The sequence below is a fragment of the Euprymna scolopes genome, chromosome 2, assembly GCF_053919585.1.
Source record: "Euprymna scolopes isolate OS-2025 chromosome 2, ASM5391958v1, whole genome shotgun sequence".
NCBI classification, from domain to species: domain Eukaryota; kingdom Metazoa; phylum Mollusca; class Cephalopoda; order Sepiida; family Sepiolidae; genus Euprymna; species Euprymna scolopes.
Window position 1 is genome coordinate 63,556,292 of NC_136483.1, and position 26,592 is coordinate 63,582,883.

Below are 26,592 nucleotides of genomic sequence, written 5' to 3' on the forward strand. Positions count from 1 at the left end.
CCCCAAACAAGGCACATTGCCACTTTGGTGTAGGGGGCTACTATCAGGGGAAACATCTACTGGGGTACTATGTAGGGATTAGGGCAGCGAGATGTTGGTTCACGTTGCACTTGAACTTATGCATGTCAGTACAGTTGGGGAAGCAGTGACCTGGAATGGAATTCCAAAGTCTAGCAGTTCTGGAGAAGAAACTACTGGAGTAGAAAGATCTTTTACATCTAGGGATCTCTACAGTGTGGGGGTGGGATTTTGCAGCTTGTCGGGTCTGTCGAGGGTGTTCACGTCGTGGGGGCACAAGTGCTTGCAGTTCTTCAGAGCATTCACCATTATAATACTTGTAGAACAGGCAGAGGGATGCAACGTTTCGCCGATGGGACAGAGGCTGGTTTAGATGCCAGTTTAGGGCCTATCAGATTTGCGACCCTCTTTTGAACCCTGTCAAGGAGCGAGAGACTAGTAGCCGATGCACCGGCCCAAATATGACAGCAATACTCCATACATGGGCGAATAGTGGCCTTATAGAGGTACAGGATACTTTCGGGTGTTAGAAGGTTTCTAGCACGGTAGAGAGAGCCCACCTTCCTTGCAGCGGCCTTGGCAATGCCCTCGATGTAATTGTTCCAACTCATGTTTCCTGTGAACGTTAGGCCAAGGAGCTTGAGAGACGTACTCTCAGATAAAGAGTCGTTGGCCATTGCTATAGGTGGTAGAGAAGGTTTCTTGTAATTATTGAATGAAACCAGTTTTGTCTTGGTGGCATTGAACGTTACCATCCATTTTTGTCCCCATTCCACTACTGATTGGAGGTCATCCTCTAGTGTTTCTGCCATTACTTTAGATATATGTTCATTTGTTTTCCTGTCGTGCCTGCTATAGAGTGTGGTGTCATCAGCATATATACCCATCTCAGAGGCAATTTTGTCGGGGAGGTCATTTATGAATATCAGGAACAGCAGAGGTCCAAGGATAGATCCCTGGGGCACTCCCGCATTTATATCATATTGTTTAGATGTACGACCGTCGAGGACAACCTGGATTTTTCTCTTATCTAAGAAGGATTTAATTATGTTAAGTATTCTACCAGTGATACTGTAAGATCTAATCTTCCTGAGGAGACCCTCATGCCATACCCTGTCAAAAGCCTTAGATATATCTAGAGCTACCGCTCTGCCCTCTCCCGCTTTGTCCAGTGAATGGTATATGCGTTCAGAGATTACAGTGAGGATGTCTGCCGTGGAACGGGCTTGTCTAAATCCATATTGATGGTCGGTCAGAAGTTTAGCATCTGTAAGGTGCTGGACTAGAGCATGGTTAATTAAGGTCTCAAATATTTTGGCAAAAAGTGGGAGGAGGCTAATAGGGCGATAATTTAATGGGTCAGTTCTTTCGCCAGAATTCTTGAATACTGGTACTACAGAAGCAGTTTTCCAACAGCTCGGAAAGCAAGATTCATTAAGGCATTTTTTGTAGAGTTTGGAGAGAACTGGAGCTCTGCTTTTGTATTTTAATTTAAAAAAACTTTTTTACTTGAAGGTCATTGCTTATCAAGGCCTAGATGTCACTCCTAGAATAAGTGTTAATAAGTGTTAGGAGGATAAGACAACACCTGATTAACTCTACCTCGTAATGGTGGAACTTTTGTATATTTAATTATATAATACAATTGCTGAACAAGAACTTATTTACATTAGACTTGAAATCGACCATTCAGCTGGGAAGCAGCTCCACATATTGTGTTCTATGGATGGAAATTTCTAGGAAAGAAACTCTATTCATGGAATTTACTTTAGTTTTAGGCACAAATAGAGAGTAGAGGAAATTGTTGACGATTGTTGTAGCTGGACCAGTATAAGAAAGTTTTACATGGAAACCATAGAGTAAAGCAGTGTCGAACATCTATATATATAAAAGCGAAAATGTATGTTCGCTTTTTGTATATGTCCAAGAAAGGCTTTTTTCAGAGAAGCGGTCAGTCGCCTAACAACTTCTTAAAACTTTTTATATCACATATAAATCGTAGTATCTCAGCATTAACAACGGAGCTCGCCTGTCTATTTAATTTTCTCGACTTCTGGAAGATAAATATTCAACATTTGGCGTTCGCCGCATGTGGGTTAGGCTTTTTCCTATAACATCTTGGGAAAAAAAAAAAAAAAAAAAAAAGCGTTCCCGCAGTAAATGAAATACTATCCCGCAGTCAAACTTGACCTCATTAAGTCATTAAAACGTGCACCTGCCAAATCCAAGTAATTAAATAAATTCAAACGTGTTTCCGTTAGCATCACGCGGTGGCCCAATGGTTAAAACTGCCGCACTCTTTTTTTTTTTCACACTTTAATTTACAACTTTGCCTCAAAGGTTCGGGTTCGATCCTCATACTTAACTACCAAAACTTTTTTTTATTTTAACCCCCCCCCCCCCCCCCTGGAGTTTTGATTTACCCAAAACCACACACACCTCCAAACACCCGGGCAACGCCGGGTACCCCTCGCTAGTCTATCATAAAAGCAATGATAGAGCAGAGGTAGAATTGCAACATCTTTTCTATGAGAGAGAGAGGAAGCAGGGAGGTGAAAAGATCCTCACCCATTAGATATCGAAGACAGTTTTGTACCCTGTCAAGGTAAGAAAACATACTCTTAGCCCTCCCCCCTATCAAGATGTGGGAACAATACTCTTCGGACGTATTTGGCTCTTGTTCAGGTAGAGGATTGTGTCAGGAGTGAGATACTTTCTAGAGTGTAGATGATAGTATCATCTGCATAAATGTTGACAATCGTAGAACTTGATTTGGAAAATCGTTGCTGAAGATCTGAAAGGGGTCCAGGGTGGATCCTTTAGGCATGCTAGTGTTATACTGTGAATTTCGATTTCTGCCCATTAACGACTACATTAATAAACCTATCAGAGAGAAATGATTTGATGGTTGAGAAGATATTTCCAGCTTGTGCACGATTGAACTAATATTGAAACAAACAGATATATGTAATATATTTCTTATTTTGTACTAAAACTGACTTCGTCAGTGTTGGCTGCCCATAAAGTTTTTGTCTATCTATTTTTATCTCACTCCTTCTCTTTTTCACTCTCTTTCGTTCTCACATTCTTTCTCATTCATTCTTTACTTATCTCTTTCATTCTGTTTTCGCGTTCTTTCTCTCTTTTTGTCTTTCCTTTTATTTTTCTATTTTCTCTTTAAGCTGTCTGATTCTCTCTCGCTTTTTCTGTTTCTCATTTTTTCTCTTCTTCTTGCTCGCTCAATCTCCCGTTCTCTCTCATTCTTTCTTTCTCTCGCTCATTTTCCTGTCCCCCCCCCCCTCTCTCTCTCAGCTCTGGTTAAACTGGAATTTTCAGATTGAAATGAAAGTGAACATTAAAATCTCATTTCTCAATATACATATATGCTTTTTGTCACATTTTGCTTTTCATTCCAAACCACGTATAATTGCCACCTACATTAGTGTACGTGAGCTTTACCCTGTAAATTCTCACACAAAAGAAAATCTTTACTATTCCACCAATCTTAAAACAGGTAATGCGCACGCTTCAATGACTGCTTAAACTCTACTCCATGTATTAGTTTCAACCCAACAACCTTTGAACATGCAAGTGTTCAAGCATGATTGTTTAAACATGGTTTATAATATATATATATATATATATATATATATATATATATATATACTAGCAAAAGTACCCGTCGTTGACTGGATTCGAAAACAGCCTACAGAAAATGGACTCTGATTTATTAAAGTATGATAGGTTATGAAAAGGAAGGGTTGTAAAGAGATAGCTTCGAATTTGGGGGTATCAAAACTAAAGCAAAATATGATGAAAGTAAAAATAAAATAGATAAACCCCATAATTTATTATACCATACCTGTTCGCACTGAAACACTTATTACAATATTTTGTGGATCTATATTAAAAAAACCTTGTTAAACTTTGTGACATATTTCCATTCTATGGAGGTCAGGTGCGAACGAACACCCCATAATTTTATTATACCATATTTCTTCAAACTGAAACATAATTATCAAAGTATACTTACGCAGATAGATATGAAAAGTCTTTATCAAAGTTTGTGCCTATTTTCATTCTATGGAGGCCAGGTGCGAACACAGATCCCACAATTTTATTATACCATCCCTATTTAAGTTAAAACATACTTATCAAAGTATTCTTATGTACATCTATATCAAAAACACTTGTAAACGTTTTTTTTTAATTTAAATTTTTTTAATTCCATACTTTGTGGACCAGGTGCGTACGCAGACCCCACAATTTTAATTAATCATCATTATGCCAGATAAAACATACCCATTCCTGTGTCTCAATACATCTTCTGTCATTATATGTGATCAGTTTTCTATAATAGTCAACCATATAGAAGCCTATTCGTGACCAGACACATACACAGACGTTCAGCTTTATATTATATATATATATATATATATATATATATATATTAATATTGATTATAAAGATTAATAATTATAAATTATGAATCAGTTTCAACAGGAAAAACAAACACAATCAACTTGAGTGTATGATCATTTCGGAAACGGTATTCATTTTATTTACAATTGACAATAATCATTGAGAATAATTGTATTCAAATAGTCATGTCCGCATCAGCACAAAAAAGAGTGGGGAGGAATTTAAGACACCAAAATAAAACTAGTATTTTGCAGTAAGTTGTGTGGATGGTCCTTATTGAGATTCATTAGGAAAAGTTGTTTAGTAAAATTTTGTGTGCATGCTTCCGTGTTTTGAGCTTGAAGCATGCACACAAAATTTTACTGAATAATATATAATACTACCCGTGACCCGTTGGGTCAGTACGTTATATTAGCTATGGAGTTCATGTATGAATGTGACATTTGTGCCGTAAAGAAAATAGTTTTTTTTTTGACATAACAGAAACATTTCTATGAAAGTATATTAAAATGAAAAAGTCATGAAAAATCTCTCAAACATGAAAAAAATCCTCCCTATTCGTGTAAAGTTACATATTTTTCCGAATAATCGCTCAAACATCGAAAATTAAACATGATTTTCCTACCAATCGAACGCAGACGAAAGTCATTTAGCAGCAAAAACGCACATGAACCGACCGATGAGAAATATAAGAATGAAAAACCCATATTGAAATCCTTCAACCAAGTTATAGAAACTTAAAATCTAAAAAAAAAAAGTAATTAATAAAACCTGAAGCAAAAAAATAAAACCTAAATAAATAAAATAAAATAAAACTAATATTGAAACAGATTAGTAAATGTGTCAACAAATTCACAGTTCTCACACAACTATTTTTTATCTAGAAATATAAACAAAAAATAAAAAAAGAAAGAAGAAAGGAAGGAAGGAAGGAAAAGGGAGGGATAGAGAGTAGTAGTAGTAGTGGTAATAATCTTGGCTTTACTACAATTGTTCTTATGTTTGTCAACGGGTTAAAATTGTTTAGTTGTAAGAAAATAGCGACAGTGTAGTTGTAATAAAGAATAGTTGCAAAACACCCCCACTCTTCCCATGTTAAATAATTATTTCACAATAATAACGTTAATATTTCAGTGCGCAGGTCAAAATCTGCAAAAGAAGTGATTTGTATTTATTTGTTTACGTTGTTATGGGTTAATGTTTATGTGCGCATGTGCAACCAAATGTCGTAAACTGGAAAGTGGGTTACATCACTCGTTACAAGGTCATTTGAGTTTTATAATTATATAGATGTATATGGCACTGTATGTGTGAGTTCGTTCCTTATCTATTCCAAAAGAGCTGAGCAGATTTTTTTTTTTAAATTTCACACAGATGTACCTCATGTGCATGTGCACGTTCTTAGATAGGTATTCTATCAGAATATCTCTTACAAGTATCAAAAATCGATAATCGAAAAAATTCCATTAAAAAAGGAACAGTACAATATGGATCAAAGTTAACACTTTTATACAGCGGAACATCACAAGTGCATTTAAGAATTTTTATCACCGCAGAAGCAAAAGAGCCTGGTGTATAAAATCAACAGTAGGTTCTTCGATATGACAGAAGTATGTTCAAAATGAATGTTCCTGTTTAGAGCACAATTGAACCATGATATTTGACTTTTGCATTTTAAAGTCATTAGATTATCAAGTGATTATATAAAAATAATTCCATAAAATCAACAGTAGGTTCTCTAAAAGTGCGATATAGACTACAATGAATTGTGAAACAAGTCACTACAGGGAAGTATGTGAAGCTTCTTCCTGATGCACTGCTATGGGTCCCCAACTAGAGCAGCCAATCAATTGATTTGATTGATGAATGAGCGATTTCACCGATTTTGATGACAATAAAAACATTGGAAGTTTTGAACATTTGTTGATCCTAATTCAATCTCAAGCAATGTTAGGTCTCCCAGCTAGTATATATATATATATATATATATATATATATATATATATATATATAAATATTAAGTGAAAAAATTAGTAATAAACGTTACATAGAACTTTATTATATCATCACATCAATAAGGACGAACATTAGAAAATATGAGGAAAAAACCTCTTTAGGCCATGAAATTTCGAAGCTAAATGCTTCTCATCAGAAGAGGAGAAAAATCTGCATTATACAGATATAAGGATATATCAACTACAACCGACTTAAGAACATTTAGATTAGAAATAAAATATATATGCAAAAAATATGTATATATACAATAAGTAGGTATATATCAGTAGGGAATATAGTAATGGGGACTATTAAAGAAGTAAAACATCGAGAAATAGTGGTACATGAATTAGTATATAAGACATATGGAAATACATATAGAAGGAGTAAAAAAAATATGTATATATAATAAGGAGTAAAGAAGAAAGAAATTTAGGTAAAAGCAAAGGTGAGAAAAAGTTTATAGGTTGTTCAATTGATTTCCTTGAAATGACATTCCAGAGAACACGACAATTGTCCACAATTAAATCGGCTGAAAGCAAAATCCAAGGTAAGGTTTTAAAAGAATTTCATGAGTTGTTAATTGATCCGTTATGTTCGTATGTGTAGTCATATCTAAAAAAGTAAATTTTATGAGCCCCTCTTCCACCCATAACACCACTAGATCATCTTCTCTCCATACAACTAATCTTTCAGCTCCTATGGATGATCCTACCCCATGAAAACTTACACTTATATCGACATGTCAGCATTTCCAATAAAGACACCCATCTTATCTCATATATTCTTATAAAAGAATCAACAATAATACTCCAATATCTTTAACTACACTTATTAGGAATCTTAAATCTAATAGTATATCTTTCCCCTGAAATCTGTCCATCTTGAAAAAAAATATAAATTCTATTTTCAAGGCTCTGAATTCTGTCAGCTGTGCATTTCAGAAGCAGTTTTAATAAAAATAAAAATATTAATATTATAAACTCCAAAAATGAATTATTTCCATTGCAGGCATAAGAGAAAATTTAAGCCCTCCCCTCCCAGATACTCCGCCACCATATTCTTCTTCATCTTAATAAGATATACTTGTTTCTTCCTTCTTTTAGTTATCCACGATATTTTCTATATATATTCCGTCTCCCTTTGTGTGCTTAGAACAATTTTCAATTATGCCCATTTTCTGACACTATAGTTACTCCATTTCCATCTTATCATTCGCTGTAATATTCTACATTTATTTTCATCTTCCTCCATCCTGCTTGATCTTTCTTTAATTCATACCTACACCCAATATATTCTTTGCTCTTTTTAGTTTGCTTTTTGGATTCTCCTATAGACTGTTTGCAGCCGTCTTTTTTTATTATATCAAATACGGCTATTAGAACTTTTTTTTATGTAATCCTCTCATATTTATCTTTATAATCCTTTATTTTATTAAGATTTATTTATTTTTATCACTTTGCCTGAGATGGAATCAGTATCGAAAGCCTTCCCTGGTGGGAGTTTATTAATCACCTTGGAGACATCATTGATGGTGGGTGGTATGTCCAGCTCAGGTAATTGTGCATAGTGTGGGATGCTTTGTTTTCTGCTGAATAAAGCTGTAGAGTAGTGTTTGCCTCATCTGTCAAGTTTTTGGATTTGTCTGTAAGAATTTCTCCTGTCTTGGACTTCAGAGGAGCAGTTTTTACAGCACGTCGACAGATTGCTTTCTTAATGATGTCATACATTGCCTTGGTGTTTCCAGTATTTTCAGTTTCTTGGATGGAGTTGCATAGTCTGTTCCAGTACTCATTTACACAGTTGCGTACTGTTTACTTTACCTTGTTGCAAGATGTTCAAAGGGCTAATAGAGAGTCTTTACTTTGGTTATCCTTGAATTCCTGAAGAGCCCTCCTCTTGGACTCAATGTTAGGATCTAGTTTCTCAGAGTTCGCATCGTACCAATCAATGTTTTCTCCACCCTTTCACCTCTCATAAGCTGAAATTGCAGCAGAGTATGCAACCTTCAGATTTTCCTACATTTCTGTAGCCAAACCGTCTGAGTGGATATAATCAGCTGTGAATTTGGTCTCAAACTGTCTGACCCTGTCTTGGTGTTTGGTTTTGGTTACATCGATCTTTGGTTTTTCAGCTTGTTTGGTGTGGAAGAATTTCTTTGTTTGTAGTTTGATTCTGCAGAGTATGAGTGAGTGATCGTTGTCACAGTCAGCACTGTGATAAGTTCTAGTGACTGTGAAGTTAGGTAGGACTTTCTGGTCATGCATTAAACAGAGTTCTAGTAATCTTTGTCCATTTTCTTTGCACTTTCCTACTCCAAAGTGTCCTAGGCAGGTGGACCAAGCTTCATTGTCATTTCCAACTCGAACATTAAAATCACTCATAACTATCAAGATTTCATGATTTTTGAAATTTTTAATAATTTTATAAATAAAAACAGGAGGAACCTATGAGTGGAGGCTATACGTTTAAAATAAAGTAGCGTTATAGTGTGTTACTGGAGAGAAAAAAAGACGGTGACACACTATATATCTAAAATAACATTATGGGTGATCTATGTATAATGATAGACTATCCTAAAGTCTAATCAGGGTTGAATATGATTAGCCTCTAGAAGATTCTATTATTATTCATAGATCACACATATCTTTATTTTAGATATACAGTGTGTCCCCACCCCCGCCTTTGTTTCACCTCTGTTAATACACTATAATGCTACTTTATTTTGAATGTATAGTCTCCCTTCGTGGATTTCTCTTGATCAAGCTTATAATATATATATATACATATACATATATATATATATATATATATATATATATATATATATATATATATATATATATATTAGTGTTGGGACGATTAATAGGAATTGGGAATCAGAAAAATTGGAACTTTTTGGAATATCAGAATCAGAAAACAATTGTGCCTATTTTCCGATACCAAAAACTATTCCTTTAATTATCTTTCTTATTGGATTTTATTTTAAAAAATCTTCTTCTGTTGGTAGTAATAATAAAATAAAAATTTGTTAATTTAAACTTCAAGTAAAATTAAAATCTATAGAACATCTCCTTGTATGAGTGTGTTTTTACATTTGATAAAACATTTAAGCATTTAAGGTGCGTTTTTATGGTAATTGGAACAAAATAAATATTTTATATTTAAATATTTAAGGATTTATATATAAATCGAAATTGGAATTGGGAACTTAGTACGGAATCAGTAATTGTATCGGAATCAGGGAAAAATATTGGAATCATCTCAGCACTAATATATATATATAAGGGCATATATTTTCGAATATATTATAGTAATGTCTTTATTTTTCCTCGCTTCTTTCTCTTCCTTAGTTTTGTACCAGATGAGGAATTGTCTGAGTTTCTCACCAAAATCTGGGAACTTGATGACAATAAATGCTTCCCTGGTGAACATTTTCAAATTGACTTACAAGGTAAGTACTAGTATTTGACATTTTTGCATATATATATGTATATATGTGTATGTAACTATCTAGACTGAGTCAATTGAAGCAAATTTGTTGCTTTCAGAGTAAGAGTAGATTAAAATTGTCCTATTTAGATTCCTACAATTAAAAAAAAATGATACACAAAGAAAATTATTCAATGCAAAACATACCATAATCAAACGCAAACGTCTACTAAGATTTGAGAACAAAGATTTGAATATATTTTGTTTTTGACATTTTCATCATGTGGTTAAAAAACAGAAAAAAAAATCCATCTGCTTTAAAATCAAAATATCATTCATAAAATGTTGGTATTTTAGTTTGGGAGCGGGGGGTACTGACTGAAAATCTGAATGTGCCAAGTTTGAATCTAGTTCCTTCCACAGAAGCACTTTCATCAAATCCACACTTAATTTTGTGTCTCACCTCCTGGAAAGTAGGTAAATAAAAGAAATAATATTTTTGGCAGTTATGGTTGCCACCTCAAGAAATACAATAGTAGTATGAGTACAGCCAAACAGTTCCTCATATACATTACAAGTGAGTTACCTAACTTGTAACTACTTATTGCATCGTTCACTTAGAGTAATAAACCCTTTATTTGTTGGTTGTTCAATTTATTATTAAGTACTTTTGAATAACATTGCATAAAGTATGTATATAAATCAGTAATAGTGAAAGAAGATTTCTTGAGTCAAAATCAAATCTTTTATAACTTCCAAAACTGGAGTTGCATGTCAAGCTACTGACTCCACATCTCAGATTGTGACAAATAGGTTTGTGGTTAAGAAATTGAGTTTTAGACATTTGATTGTGGATTGGTTATACTAATCATCAATTTAGATAATTTACTACAGTATAAGCTTCACTATATTTTATATCTTTATTGTGTATTTTCAGGTTATGTTGGCTATCAAGGTGGCGATTGGGCGAGTGACAAACTTTTTGAATGGTTAGATGAAGATGCTATCTTTTCCAAAAGAACTTATAAAGGTAATAAAGGTGTTTTTTTATTTTAATCCAAGGGAGATAATAACAGTTCACTTTTGTTAGTAATGTTTGTTTTAACTTCAAGTATAAACATTTCAAATCTAGAATTTCATTATAAAAACGTGATTGAAAACAAAAGAATTAATTAGAAATTAATTGGAATCCAGAATCTGAAAATGACAACTCTTTTAGGGTATCTGAATCTGAAAAATTTGAACCTAATTTTTTATTCAAAAACTAATTTTAAAAAAAATTTAAACTTAATATTCCATTGCTGCACTAATTATAAAATGATGAATATTTATTGTTTATTACCAGTAGAATTAAAATCTATACATCATAATAACATAAAAAAATTAATTTATTTTACTTGTGTTAAAAAAAAAAAAACAATAAAAAAATGAAATATTGTTTTTTGTTTGGTTCTTCAGCATTGACAGACCTGAACTGAGGTGGCTAAAAAGTATGAAAAAGCTGCACGAGTGTTTTTCGTGAAAGTCAGGGGGCACCATAGACTGGAGCTCAAATGAGCACTTGCCATAAAGATAACGATAAAGCAGAGACAGGCTTGCAAAATCTCTTCTGTGGGAAAGAGGTTGCAGGGAAGAGAAAAGGGCATATGCATCTAGGCTACGAAATCTATTTTCAACTCTGTAGAAGCAGCTTATCTTGTTCAAAATAGACTTTATAGCCTAGTGGGGGATGTCCTTTTCTCTTCTCCAGAACTTTTTTCCCACAGAGGAGATGTTGCGAGCCTGTCTCTGCTTTATTGTTATTTTCATGGCAAGTGCTCGTCTGAGCTCCAATCTATGGTACCCCCTGGCTTGACTTTCATGAAAAACACTTGTGTAGCTGAAACCACTATCAATAATTTCCCCTACTCTTTATCTGTGCCTGAGCTTAAACGTAGATTCCATGAACAAAGCTTCTTTCTTAGAACTGCACGCCTGTGGAACTCTGTTGTTTTCCTACTTTCCAACTGACTACAATATGATTGTCTTCGAGTCCAATGTGAACAAATTCTTGATGAGCCATCCCCTTAAGTAATTCAATTTACCAAATTTTCACTACTAACGATAACTAACATGTTCCCCTTGATCACTATACATTCATTAGCCCTTATCCTCGAGTGGCCTCCGGGTCTTGATAAGTGGCGACTCCTTTGTAAAAAAAAAAAAAAAATTTGTGTGTGCCAAATTCAAATCCAGTTTGTTCAACAGAAACGCTTTATCTTTGGGATGTTGGCAACTTTAACGTGGCCGTTCCTGTAAGTATCTGGTGCTTTTCTATAAAAAAATTCTCACTAGCAAAATATTGGGGAAACAAATGCCAACAATAATCATCTGATTCATTTGAAAAGAATGATACTCAATATCATTATCAGCAGCAGCTGGCAGCCTGGCTACATTGCTGCTAATTTCAAACCAACCAAAGTCCACAGCATTTTAGCATTATACTATTTCGCAAAAGCTCTTGATGATTCGTTTTATGGTGTTTTATCCAGACTATTTGTGAAACATGTCGTCTGGATGAAACAACATAAAGGAAGTCTTTCTCCCTCTTTCTATCATTTGATGGATGACATCATTTTCTGATTTCATCCACTGTGCACGGTTATTCTCACCTTTGTTTTAAGTCTGACAATATCAGCCAGTGTACACAGAGACAAACAAACAAGCAAGATCTGCAGAGTTTTAATATTATATTAGACCCTGCAGGGCCTAGAAAGTTATCTAATAGATGACCCTTCAGGTCAGAGGCTGATCTTTCCCTTTCTCACTGATTTAGTTGATGATGTCATCACTTTGTTGGTGTCTTTCAGTGTGTATGAAGGAAAACAAGATAACAAGAAAGCAAGATCCACATGAGTGATTTTTCTGACAAAAGGGGAAGAATTGCTGTTTTCTGGTTCGGAATCTATTTGTCAAACACTTATTGTCCATTAACTGTTGACCTTGAAGTGTTTTTTTTAGCTTCTTACATCATGTGGCTTTATGCTTTGTTTAGAGCAATTTCTATAAAAAAAAGATAAAAAGGATTTTTCCTTCTTCTGCTTCAACTTAGTGGATGACGTCATCAATGTGCATGAAGAAAAACAAGATAACAAGCAAGTCAGATCCGCATAGTTTCAGCAGTATATAAAATAGATTGTTGTGGACTGGTAAGGGTATGGAAGAAAGTCACCGCTTGGTATTTAGTGCAAACAAAATATATTGAACAACAAACAAAGAAGTGGTTACATGTCAGTCCAACTGCCAAGTGTGTGTAATTTATGTATAATGTTGAAACATATTCTCCTGGTCTTTACAGTAAGTGTAAGAATTGTTATCCGTAAGGTGAGCACCACAACATGGATATATATTTAGATGAACAATAAGGAAAAATATTAAATTATTTTAATTTAATTAATACGATTTCATTTATCATAGATATTTTGAATGGTAGATTGCGTGTTGTATTTCTTGTATTTCTATTGCTGTTTTATCTTGCTTCTGTTGGTAATCTTGCAGCATTTCGCGCTTTGTTGGACAACTATGAAATGGAAGCAGGAGAAGCAGAGACGTACACGTTTGAGGAGAAACAAGAAACAGTGGAATTTATTGATGCCATAATGGAGACTGAGGTGATGAAAGAAACCCACAAGTTCCTTGTTTCAAAGGGTAAAGTGCCAGAGAGTGCAGGTGAATTTAAATGGAAGTTGCTCAATCTATGGTTCAAGCTTGTTCGAAGGACTAAAGGTGATCGGTAAATAATATTGGGATTTTTAAAATCTTTAACTTTGTAAATATTTGTCTATTAATCCTGTTTCATATTTTACCTAAAAATGTATTCTGGTGCAGTGTGCTGTCTATTGGGAAAGTAAAGTGTTATCAAAGTGTTATAGAACATAGTAGGTGATGCTCTTTTCTCTCCTCTGTTATCTCTTTCCGACAGAAGAGATACTGCGAATCTGTCACTGCTCTATCGTTAATTTAATGGCAAGTGCTCGACTGAACTCCAGTCTATTTCCAGACTTTCACAAAAAAAAACACTCGACTACCTACAACCACGATACACGATTTCCCCCACTCTCTATCTGTGCCTAAATATAAACGCAAATTCCATGAACAAAGCTCGTTTTCCAGAACTTCCCACCCGTGGAACACTGTTCCAGTTTCCTGCTTCCCAGTTGAATACAATATGGTAGTCTTCAACTGTTCCCATAAATAATCAAATTCTATCCAATTTACACCATTAACAATTACACTACCACCTTACATTCACTAATCCTTATCCTCGAGTGACTTCCGGGCTTTGATAAGTGGTGACTCCCAAGTAAAAGAAAAAAAAAAAAAACTAGGTGGATTTTGTGATTTAAAAAATATTTTAAATAAAAATATTTGCATCTTAATGTCGTTTCAAAGCCATTTTGTTTGTTTATTCAAAATTTTAAATTTCTTAAAGATTATTCCAAGAACTTGTGCCAAATTTTATTACTCTACAGCGCACCTAAAAATGTTTACATAAAGAAATGTTCTCCATCTATCACCGTCTAAACAACATATTTAATTTTTTAGTTAAACATTTTCTCTGATGATAGCTATTTTACTATCCGACATTAATAAGAAATAAAAAAATCAACCTAAAAAAACATGATTTTAATAAAAAAATATTTGCACTTTAAACGTGGCTTCAAAGGCATTTTGTCTGTTAATTCAAAACTAGCAGAAGTACCTGTCATTGTCTAGGTTCAAAAAAAGCCTTCAAAAAGTGCACTTTGATTTATATAACAATATAAATAATTTTAAATTCTTTTAAACTGACATTTACTTTCTGCATACTTTTGGTATCTTATATTCCTTTTTGTCTTATAGATGTACAAGCAGACAGACGTTGAGCTTTATTACATCGTCCTATAGATGTGGGGACAGACAGACAGAGACAGACCTGGCATTGCTTGGATCATTTTTGTGGCCGGGGTGGGGGTGGGGGTTGTTCAAGCGAACATGAGGGGGCAGTAGTGGGAATCTTTATTGACAGAAACGTATGAACACTAACTAAAGTTCCCCATTATAAGTGATCAGGATGGAACCCCACCTTTGTTGGTAGGAGTGAGCGATGCAACCTGTAAATCCCCCCTTTCCATGGTGGGTTATTTTGGCTAGTTTGGTAGCTCTACATCAAACGGTATGAGCATGCATAGGGTTCCCAGTGAAAAGTGAGAGTTAGCAGTGTAACTTGTTAAAATTTTCCCCACCCCATGGTTGGTTATCTTGTCATATTTGGTAACTCTATGAGTGTACATCAGACAGTGTGAGAATATACAGTGTTTCCAGTTATAAGTGACTCCCTTGGGGCCCCATCCCTGTTGATGGGAGTTAGCAGTGTGACCCGTCAAAACTTCCCTTTCCCTTGGTGGGTTATCCTGCAAAATTTGGTAGCTCTTTGTGAAACGGTGTGAGCGTGCATAGAGTTCCTCCTTATAAGTGAGCCCCCTCCCGGTCTTACTTTATTTTACCCATTTCAGATCCTTGATACCTCTTCTATCATTGTATTTGGTCAGTTTAGTATACTAGTAAACCATATAGGAGTCTATTTGTGTACAGACAAACAGAAATGCAGACGTTGAGCTTTATTATATAGATTTAAAATTTTTTAAAGATACTTCCCAGAACTTTTACCAAATTTTATGATTTTCAAAATGTTAATTGCCACTCTTCTTCTTTTATTCATGTAACATCACTTTTCCAGGGGTCAGGCGTTTTCTGATATTTTGCAAACTCAATCTTCAGTGCTCACGGTTAAGTGAGTCAACCGTCTTAAAATTCTTCTCTGTAAGATTTTGTTTAATCATTTGCTTCCAAGTTTTCCTTGGCTGGCCAAACTTATCGTGATCCAGGACGTACATGTTTCTGCAACAGTTTATCCAGGAGGATGAACACTCCACATGAACATAGCAGTGTAACCAATTCGTTTTTAGGAAAACCTCCATGCCTGGCAAATATAGTGCTTTCTACAAATTCTTTAACATAATGCATTGAGCGTGGTCAGATATCACATTGCAGATCTGTCTAATTATGGATCTGTCAGTCAGAAATGACTGGGTAAGGCCCAACATTCATTGCCATATAACATGATGCTCCTGTGTGTAGGAGGTTGTTGACACCTCCCTGTAAAAGCTGCAAAAACCTAACATCATCTCCCTTAATGGGCATATACGTGCAACTGGGGATCGCTTGTGAATTTCATACTGCCATGAAGCTTCCTTCTTTAGAAGGAGCTGGTTCAACCCGCATAAGGTGATTGTCGCTTCATTAAAGTACAGTATCTTTTCGGATGTAGAGGAGGGCAGCTTATGATGTCATCATAGGCAACAGCTCATAAAACTTTGTTCATGCTGCCTTCACTTAGCATATCTCCTTGATAGCAGAAAGAAACTACTAGCTCCGGGGTATTGTCATCTAGTACCATTTTTTAAGGGGACGACAATAGAGCAGGTCTGTTCCAAGTATCTCTTACGTTTGAAATTGGGCGTTGAACTAGCTTACTCTTCAGGGCACTATACTTTTTTGTGGACCTAAACCATAAATACAAAAAAAAAAAAAAAATGTTTTAAAAAAAATGGTTCAAGGGAGATAATTTGTAATCTGCATTCAAAACCTTCCCTTGATAATGAAAAGACTTAATTTTTGATCTAGGATCAAAATTTGGTATCTGTTTTGATACTGCGCTTTATTTATTCTGGTTGGGAAGGTAAAAACTTCCGACTTATCGATGAAATGTTAAAATGAATCATGTCATTCCTTCAACCAAAACAGAACAATTTCAGAATGTGACATTTATTACGCACATTTCATAAAGTGATGGTTATTTATTTGAATAATAGTTAGCTGGTAATTATCCTTACTGTAAGAAGATGGACAATATTTATTAGTTTATAAATAATTGAAGTACTACACTTTTAAATGAATAATGAAGAGAAATATTCGTTTTTTTATTTGATAACATTTAGCTGATGATGGTACTTAATTTTCCTGACGAAAGAAAACATTTTTCTTAATATATTATTTAAAAAAGTATATGTATATTTAAAGTTATTATACGGATTGATGTAGAATGCACAGTCTAATTTACATTTATAAATAATTAAGTGAGAAAAAGCATAGAGCGGGGAGAGAGTGAATATTTTATGACATCTCAATGTATTATGACTTTGTGAGATTCTTTGATTTTGTGATCCTTACAAAAAACATGATTCTCAATCAATGTCAAAACTAAGAAATTATATATTTAATAATAATAATAATAATAATAATAATAATAATAATAATAATATATATATATATATATATATATATATGGCAACCTCGATAAAAAAAAAAAAAAAAAAAATTCCATCCCCATGTGAGTTTTAAAAACAATTTTTTGACTGTAATTAATTGATTTTAATTGTCTCCGAAGAGAACGGTAAATAATGAAAATTCGGTATGTTATAATTAAAACAACCGTTTGTCCTTTTATCCTTCGAAACAGCTGTCAGACTAAGAAAAAATATACAATAACATGTCATAAAAAATAATAAAAACAAAAATTGTGTACTACTAAAAAAAAGGTGTTGTTTTTTCTGATTGTATAAATTATATATATATATATATACTAGCAAAAGTACCCGTCGTTAACTGGGTTCAAAAACAGCCTACAGAAAATGGACTCTGATTTATGAAAGTATGATAGGTTATGAAAAGGAAGGGTTGTAAATTTGGAGGTATCAAAACCAAAGCAAAATATGATGAAAATAATAATAAAATAGATAAACCCCATAATTTATTATACCAGACCTGTTCACACTGAAACACTTATCACAATATTCTGTGGATCTATATTAAAAAACTTTGTGACATATTTCCATTCTATGGAGGTCAGGCACGAAAGAACACCCCATAATTTTATTATACCATATTTTTTCAAACTGAAGCATAATTATCAAAGTATACTTACGCAGATAGATATGAAAAGTCTTTATTAAAGTTTGTACCTATTTCCATTCTATGGAGGCCAGGCACGAACGCAGACCCCACAATTTTATTATACCATCCCTATTTAAGTTAAAAAATACTTATCAAAGTATTCTTATGTACATCTATATCAAAAACACTTTTAAAGGTTTTTTTTTTTAATTTTTAAATTATTTATTTCCATACTTTGTGGACCAGTCGCAAATGCAGACCCCACAATTTTAATGAACCACCGTTCTGCCAGATCAAACATACCCATTCCTGTGTCTTGATACATCTTCTATCATTATATATAATCAGTTTTTTAAAATAGTCAACCATATAGGAGCCTATTCGTGACCAGACACACACACACACACACACACACACACACACACACACACACACACACACACACACACACACACACACACAGCTTATATTATAGATATACAATAAATACTGACCCAACAGGTCAGAGGTGATAATTTTTGGTACAATATTAGGATATGATCACAAAGATTTGGAAGATTATATTTATAGCCAATGGGGGGATAAGGATGATACCAGAATTGATGTATAAATATACTAAATATCTTCAAATTTTTCAGTCATAGCTTTTTATCTTAATACGATAAGGGAACTATACTCTACTGATCCTGATTGATACTACCGTTACTTTTTTAACCTGGAGTTCTTTACATTCTGGATTGATGCTGCCAATCTTTGCTTGGAACAACTACATTTAATATTCGAAATTGCATAATTTTCTTTTCTCTGTAATAAAGTTACTTCTTTTGTCATCCCTTTTAGGATCGTTTTTCTATTACAAGAATGGCTCATGATCTAGTAAATTATTAAAGTTTCAGAAATATTTTTGTATTGTCTTGTTTAACTTGTATTTCTTTATTACTTATTACAGAGACTTAGACTCTTCGAGCTTTGAGCACGTGTTTGTTGGTGAAACGCGTAAAGAAGGAATGATTGGCCTTCACAACTGGATCCAATATTACCTTCAAGAAAAAGCAGGAAACATCGATTATCAGGGTTACAGGAAACGAGCCACAAACTTGGTAAAATCATTTACGGTTTTTGGAATTGTTAAAAATTGATCTAAAGCAGGGATAGCCAACCTATGACACATGCACCAACAATGGTGCATTGCACCACTACAAGTTGTGCAGTGAACACCAAAGATGATGAAACGAGAAAAACATGCTGTAAAAATAGTTAAACTGATTTCTAGAAAAATGTAATAATTCAAGTATGTTTTCATTTAAAGAGAATTTAGCTAAAATAATTTATTTTATAAAAATATTTTTTACATTGAATTTATTGCTTAGTTGGTATGGCCAAAATTTTGTGTGTGTTTTTTTAATCATCGTAAACATAATCATCAATTCTTCCAACAATCAATGCAAATTCAAAATCATCACTAACTTAAGTAAAATTTATCAGGTATCTATGTGAAATCCTTCCCTGCTTTTTGGTCTATATTATCATTCTCTATTTCTCTCTCTCTCTCTCTCTCTCTCTCTCTCTATATATATATATATATATATATATATATATATATATATAAAGACTGATAAATTAAAAAATGTATCCATTTTAAATGTGGAAATTGATGAATTGCACAGGTAAGAAATTCATTTTTATAGCATGAAAAGGTTAGTAATTGCAATTAAGAATAGGAAATTGGATCAAATGTTTGTAACATGTCTTCTTCCTAAGATTAAGGGTGGTGGTGTTTGATCAACACTGCTGGGGAGCCATGATGTAATATACTGTTTTGTTTTTAAATCCCCGAAACAGTGTTTCATGGTAAACAACTGATGATCCCTTGAAAAATAAATTATTGGTATTATAGTAAATTCGAGAGCGAGTTGATGCAGTGATTGCAGGTGATTAAATGACTTACTGACTGGATGGTTTTCTAACAAATGATAAAAAATATTTTTTTTGTATAGTTTTAAAGGTTCAAAACTTCAAAGACTATATATATATATATATATATATATATATATATATATATATATATATATATGAGAAAAGAAATGGTTTTCTATATCTCTATTTCTCTATTCAATTCAACTGGAGATTAACCTTGCTATCTTTAGACTACTGCACTTACTGCAAGAACAATTACTATGAATTTGAGCTGAATTGAATTCTTTTTCCAACCGGATTATTTTACTCCATTGGGTTTTAAATTCTAACTACTCGTATTGGATTCTTTTAGAAGAATTCTCTTTCACTTTTGAAAGAGTCTTCATGCATGCTGAAATGTTATTCCTGGTTTGGTTTTGTTCTTTTCCACATTTCCTACGTTTTCACACAGTTTTTTAAAGGACATGTACATTTTTTGCAATTTCTATTTATACCATAAATTGCAGTTTCATTTAATGCCTTAACCAGCAAATTCTAGCTCTGCTACAATTATAATTTGCTAATTTCTTTCTGTCTGTTAATGAGAAGAATAGCAAGAATAGCATTCTTTGAAACTCTGTGGAATAAGAACTTTGAAAATTGTTTTTGGAATATTCAGTCGAACAATAAATTTAAATATAAAATTTTATTTGCAGTTTTAATTTCTTTTCTCCTATAATAAGCTCTACACTCTATTGTGTTTATATTGAGATTTTTTATTTGGTTGGGATTAATATATCAATATATAAATACTGGTATTTATATTAGATTGAAGTTAACCCTTGCTTGTATTGTCAAATGTTGAACTCTCTATTTGTTTACACAAAGAGCATTGTGTTCTATGCCAGTGACAACGATTTTACTTATCAAAAAAGCTCAACCCATGATTTACATCAATCTTTGTCTCCAAAAATTCAGAAACATAAAAGTTTTCTTAGTTTGAAGAGGATGTTCTAGTTTGCTTAAAGCATTGTGCATAGTGTGAAAGGAGTTGCGCCAGAAGGCCATGACAAAGCAGTTTTGAAGAAATTACCATTAGGTATGAGAAAGATAAAAAGGATAATAGTACCTATTGAAAGATTTCAATAATTTAAAAATACAACTTATTTATTTACCAACATAATGTGTTGAACCAGAATCGTATCTAAATGTTATGTTCTTTGAATTTTCGAGGTATACCTCATCTTCAGAAAGAAGAAAATTAAAAAAAAAAAAATGTGTAAAAACTTGGTAGAGAGGGGTTATGTCAGAAGTCGGGAGTAGTAGGATGAGGGTAGGGTAGACTTGTAAAGGCTCTTCAAATTATCTTCTTTGTTATTTTTGTTTTCATTTTCTTAGTTAAGTAAATTTTGGTGAAAATTATGTCCATACGTGTACAGTAATTGTATTAAAATGAAAACATTTTATTTTTTTTGTATTTTCAGGATGACAAGATCGATCGGCTCATTTGTACAAAGTTCTTGTGGCGTAACCGCCAGGAGAAGCCATCCTGTAGTATGTTCCTTGGCACGAGTCCAGAGTTTGACATAGCTGCATTTACTACATGTTTCTTAATGGAGAGAATGGGCCATTGTGACTACCAACTTGGAGAATACGAAATCGAATTGGTCGTCTTCCCTTTTGCCTCTGTGATTGGCACAGCTTACATTGTACCCGCGCGCATGGATGACTAGTCTCCCGACTATGCACATAAGATTAGGGTTTCTCATTTTTAAATTTTAATAAGAAACAGAAATACTCATAAATTTAATTGTTTTTCTTCGTTTTGTGCACGGATGTTACGTTTTTCAAACACTCAAGTATTCAATCATTTATAATATTTTTTATTATAAAAGGTTGTGTTTTCTTTATGGGCAGCTTGGACAGAGTAATAGCTTTCATTTTTAAATGGTAGCTTTAAAAAAGAAAATATTCTTTTAATATTTCTTTTTATTTTAAAGTAATTATTAGATAGTTAAACCAATACATGCCAGCATGTAAACGAGATATTAAACCAAATATGATGACGATTATCAATTGTTTTCATGTGTAGGAATTTATAAGAGGCAACTATTATTTTTATTAGTAGGTATTTATTATTTTTATTTGTAGGTATTTATTATTTTTATTTGTAGATATTTATTATTTCTATTTGTAGGTATTTATTTCATAATAGATAATTCTATTTTTGTTGATACATAGGAAAGGGTTTTATTTTTATTTATAAGCAATTATTAAATAATTTTATCTTTATATTTGTAGGCAGAAGTATTTTAAAGTCGCTTATTAGTTACAAGAAACATAATATATTATGTGGAAATATGTTTCTTCAATTATATTTCACCTTTTATTTATACCAGTCCTTCTATTTATGAAGCTCAATATAATTACAAAACATATAAGAAATAAATAACAAAAGTCTATATTCCAAATTTTAAGATGTTGACCATCTTAACATTTATTCCTTTAAGTATGCTTGACATGCACAGCTCTTGACAGCACCTGTTTCATAGTGCAAAATCATTTAATTATTATATCAATCAATGAATTTATTTTGCCCTTAACTCATCAGAAAAAAAGCACTTATCAATTTTAAAAGAAAATAAATTTGTATGGACATGATTACAAAATCCAAAAATTTGGGAGAGATATTAACTTTTTTCCTTTTATTATGCCATCAGAATGATTTTGTGTTATGAAACAGGTGCTGTCAAGAATTGTGCATATCAAACATATTTAAAGGAATAAATGGTAAGATGGTCAGCATCTTGAAATTTAGAATATAGACTTTTGTCATTTATTTGTTATATATATATATATATATATATATATATATAAAACCAAATGGTGAAAAACTGAAAGTTACATGGTTAATTTATCAAACGTTCAAAATTTTGATCTGCAATTCAACACTTTTATTTTGCTAATTATTTCCTTAAAAAAAAAACAGCTTAATTTTTTAAACTCCATGGAATAAGAAATTTATTTTTATAATATTCATTGTTTCTGAAATTTTGATGAATCAATATAAATAATGTAAATTTTTAGTTTTCATCATTCTATTTTGTCTTATATTAATGCTCTGTTTATAATATCAATCTTCCCTTTATCAAGTTAGGATTTAATAAAAAATATGTATATTATTCTTATGTGCATGTGTGTGTTTAATATGCTATTAGATCTAGATATGGAAAGAACATTCTGGTAGATCAAATATATTTTGTAGGTAACTGAAAGAGAGAACCTTATTCTATAAGTAGCTACAACATAGGTAGTAAGAGGCAGTAATGTTATTTTCGCAAATAATTTTGTGACAGATATGTAACTTTTTTTAAGAGGCAGTAGTGTCAATTGGGTAAGCGGTTATGGGACGGTAGTGTTATTTCCACAAGTGGCTATGAGATGATGTAATTTCTGGAAGCAGCAGAAATATCTGTTAATTCTTCACTGTAAGTATTGGAGCTAAGTTGATTTATATAAAGGGTAAGTTTGAGTATTTTGTTCAAGACATAAGGGTCAATATCTGCTCATGAATAAATGGGCAATCAGTGCATTTAAAGCAGCAGTTAAAAAGGATAACTTTATTAAGGTTATTAATGAAATATAAAATAAAATTTCTTAGAGCATATTTTCATATTCATCATTGCTTTAACTGGAATTCATTTAAGATTTAAAATTATTTGTAGAACTTCTCTTCCATTAAAAAGTACATTTTAATTTTTATCATTGGCTAAAAATTAGTTTTAGACTATATTTTTATCTTTATTCTTTTAAATAGGATTTCATGATTGTCCATGTTTAAATTAAACAAATTTATAAATTAAATAAAATCGAAAACAATGTAGACTTCATTTCTCCAAGTTAATATAAAATTATAGGAGCTATAGCCTTTCCCTCAAATTAATGGAGTTGAGTTTTAAGATCTGCAGTTGAGTCTTTACATCCGAAATCCCACTTTTTGAATTCTAGGGTAAATAACTTCACCTGTTGAATTATTAATTATCTCTCCTATTTAATATTAGCACCTTATAATTACCTCCCCTTTTTATGGGAGAACTTTGTTAAGATTTTTTTTTTGAACATATCGTTTTAAGCAAAAGCAATATTACGTACTTAATGGTGATATCGAAAATAGTAATATATCCCAAAATTACGAGAATTCATTATAGCTGAAGTAATTTTTCCGGAAAATTGAGAAAAATCGTATTTTTCTTAGATGTTATAAAATAGACAGTGAAGAGTTCATACACAGGGTACATACATAACTAGGAACGTAAATTTAAATTACATTTTAATGGCGACCAACATTTTAGCCTTATAGCGATAGACTTATTTTTTTTTTACTAAACCACAATAGAAATTCTACTCAATGCATTTTCATAATTTTTGGATATATTACTCTTTTCAACATGACAGTTATGTATGTAATATTGTTTTTACTTAAAATAAGGTATTTAAAAAATCGATCTGTTGACTCTATCTTAACAAGTACTGAATTTTTATATTATTTCATTACAAGTAGGATGATTTGGAGTTACTCGGAAATAGATGGGGAACTCTTTTTTTTTTTTCTATCCCGAACTCATAACAATAAAAAAATAAAATGGTGTTATTTTGGTATTTTTTTTATGAGAGTACCCAGCACAGTATAAACACCCCTAACCTCCCCATGTTAAGAACGGCTTTCGAATTAAACACTCACAACCTTGAAAGCCGTTCTTAACATGGGGAGGTTGGCAGTATTTATACTATGCTGAGTACTCTCTTAAAAAAATACTGTTTTTTTTTTCCACATTTTATAATCTTTGTTTTTTTGTAGTGGGGCTAAAGAATGTACTAAGCGAGATTATTTCATAAAAAATCATTAAATTTTTGATTATCTCCTCTTTTCTTTATTAAATCTCTTCTGGTAAATGAAAAAAAATACTTTCGGTTAGTTAAAGTGCACTAGTGCTAAAAAAATTTAAATTCTTTCATGTATACTTTTTTTTATATTATTGTTTATTTTTTTGTCATTAAGCTCACTTTGTTAATCAAAATAATCACTATGTATGGATGTGCAATAAAACAAAAGATATACATCATCTTATTTTTGTGTTAATTTATTTATATAAGCCCATCCCATGTTCTGTGTTTGAATTCTCTGAAGTTTAAAAGTAAATGGGAATGTCTAATAAACCTTATTAGTATTAATATTTATTATTATACTAATGCTAAAAATTAACATTTTATCAAGAAAAGTTGTAGGAATACTTCCGGTACACAAATAAACAGAGTAAAAGTGGATCTTAGGTTTATTTTCAACAACTTCGTAACTTTTGCTTCCCCTATTTTTGCTCATAAGTCTTCGCATTCTCTGAGCAATGTTTCTGACAAATTGGGAAGAATTGCTGTTTTGAGGATCAGAATCTGTCAATTGAACGCTTGTTGTTGGCTAATCTTTGACTTTTAAGTAGGGGTTGTTTTAGCTGATCAAGTGGTTTTATGCCTTGTCTGGAGCGATTTCCATTAAATAAATAAATTCCTTGAAATTATTTTTGACTCAAAATTAACATTTATTCCCCGCATAAAACAACTAAGAATAAACTGCAAAAAATTCATGGAATTTATGAAACTGGTGGCACACACTGACAAATGTACATTATTAAAAATATATTCAACACTAAGATGGATTACAGATGCTTCATCTCTGAATCAACTCCCAAATCATACTTAAAATATTAGAAACTATTCATCATTCAAAAGCATATAAAGCTAAAATCATATGCAGTAAACTTAACATATGATATCATATTCAAACCAAAATACCATGAACTGCAACAGAGAAAAAATGTAATAAAAGTTATTGGGATTTCAAATAGAATAAAAAAAAAATTAACATACCATTCATGATATCATCAAATCGATAATAAGAATATACATGATATGATCAAATCGATAATAAGAATATACATGATACGATCAAATCGATAATAAGAATATACATGATACGATCAAATCGATAATAAGAATATACATGATACCATCAAATCGATAATAAGAATATACATGATACGATCAAATCGATAATAAGAATATACATGATACGATCAAATCGATAATAAGAATATACATGATACCATCAAATCGATAATAAGAATATACATGATACCATCAAATCGATAATAAGAATATACATGATACCATTAAATCGATAATAAGACAACCAAATATAGATCTGAAAATAGATAATCTTGATAAACTACAACACATCATCTTATTTTTCAGTAAAAACTAAAACAAAATCTCACGTTTTTATCCTAAACCCACTAATTTACAGATGCATTTAAGGACAATGAAAAACAGCAAATCTAGATGTACTTGAGAATCAAATTATCTAACAATATTTTCATAAAGAAACATTTTTTGATGATGAATCCAATGTCATGAATTTCATCATTTGTTTTTGACTCCTTATCAGTATTAAAGCAACAACAAATTGGGTAACTCATCATTAAACTATTATGTAGAATGAAGTCATCGTGTGACATCAAAGCGGTTATATTTTGTTAGAGTTCGAGTTACATGGAAATCCGTGGAAATGATAAGGCCGACACAGCATCTAAAACTACCCAAAAATAACCCTTCTACAACAAATTTAAAGTTCCATACACAGGAATCAACATAAGTATCTACACATATCTACAAGAAATGGCAGTTTATATGGAGCTGTAGCACCTCCAATAAATTGTTGACAATACAGCTCGATCTAAGAGAATTGATACAAGGTTATTCTCTTTTGACTCTTTACTAGCTTACACAATTTGCGCATGGTGT

The 26,592-nt window shown here is 32.3% G+C and overlaps 1 protein-coding gene across 1 annotated transcript in view; it reads left to right on the forward strand.

The window, feature by feature from the left end:
• LOC145291671 (poly(U)-specific endoribonuclease-A-like) overlaps positions 1 to 24,860 on the forward strand; it is a 46,685-nt gene extending 21,825 nt beyond the window's left edge. Inside the window, exons 2-6 of the mRNA XM_080137709.1 lie at positions 9,789 to 9,889; positions 10,805 to 10,897; positions 13,405 to 13,639; positions 18,791 to 18,941; positions 21,222 to 24,860. Coding sequence (XP_079993835.1) covers positions 9,789 to 9,889; positions 10,805 to 10,897; positions 13,405 to 13,639; positions 18,791 to 18,941; positions 21,222 to 21,470 — 829 coding nt within the window. The 3' untranslated portion in view covers positions 21,471 to 24,860. The remainder of the gene's footprint in view (positions 1 to 9,788; positions 9,890 to 10,804; positions 10,898 to 13,404; positions 13,640 to 18,790; positions 18,942 to 21,221) is intronic.
• The last annotated feature ends 1,732 nt before the right edge of the window (positions 24,861 to 26,592 follow it).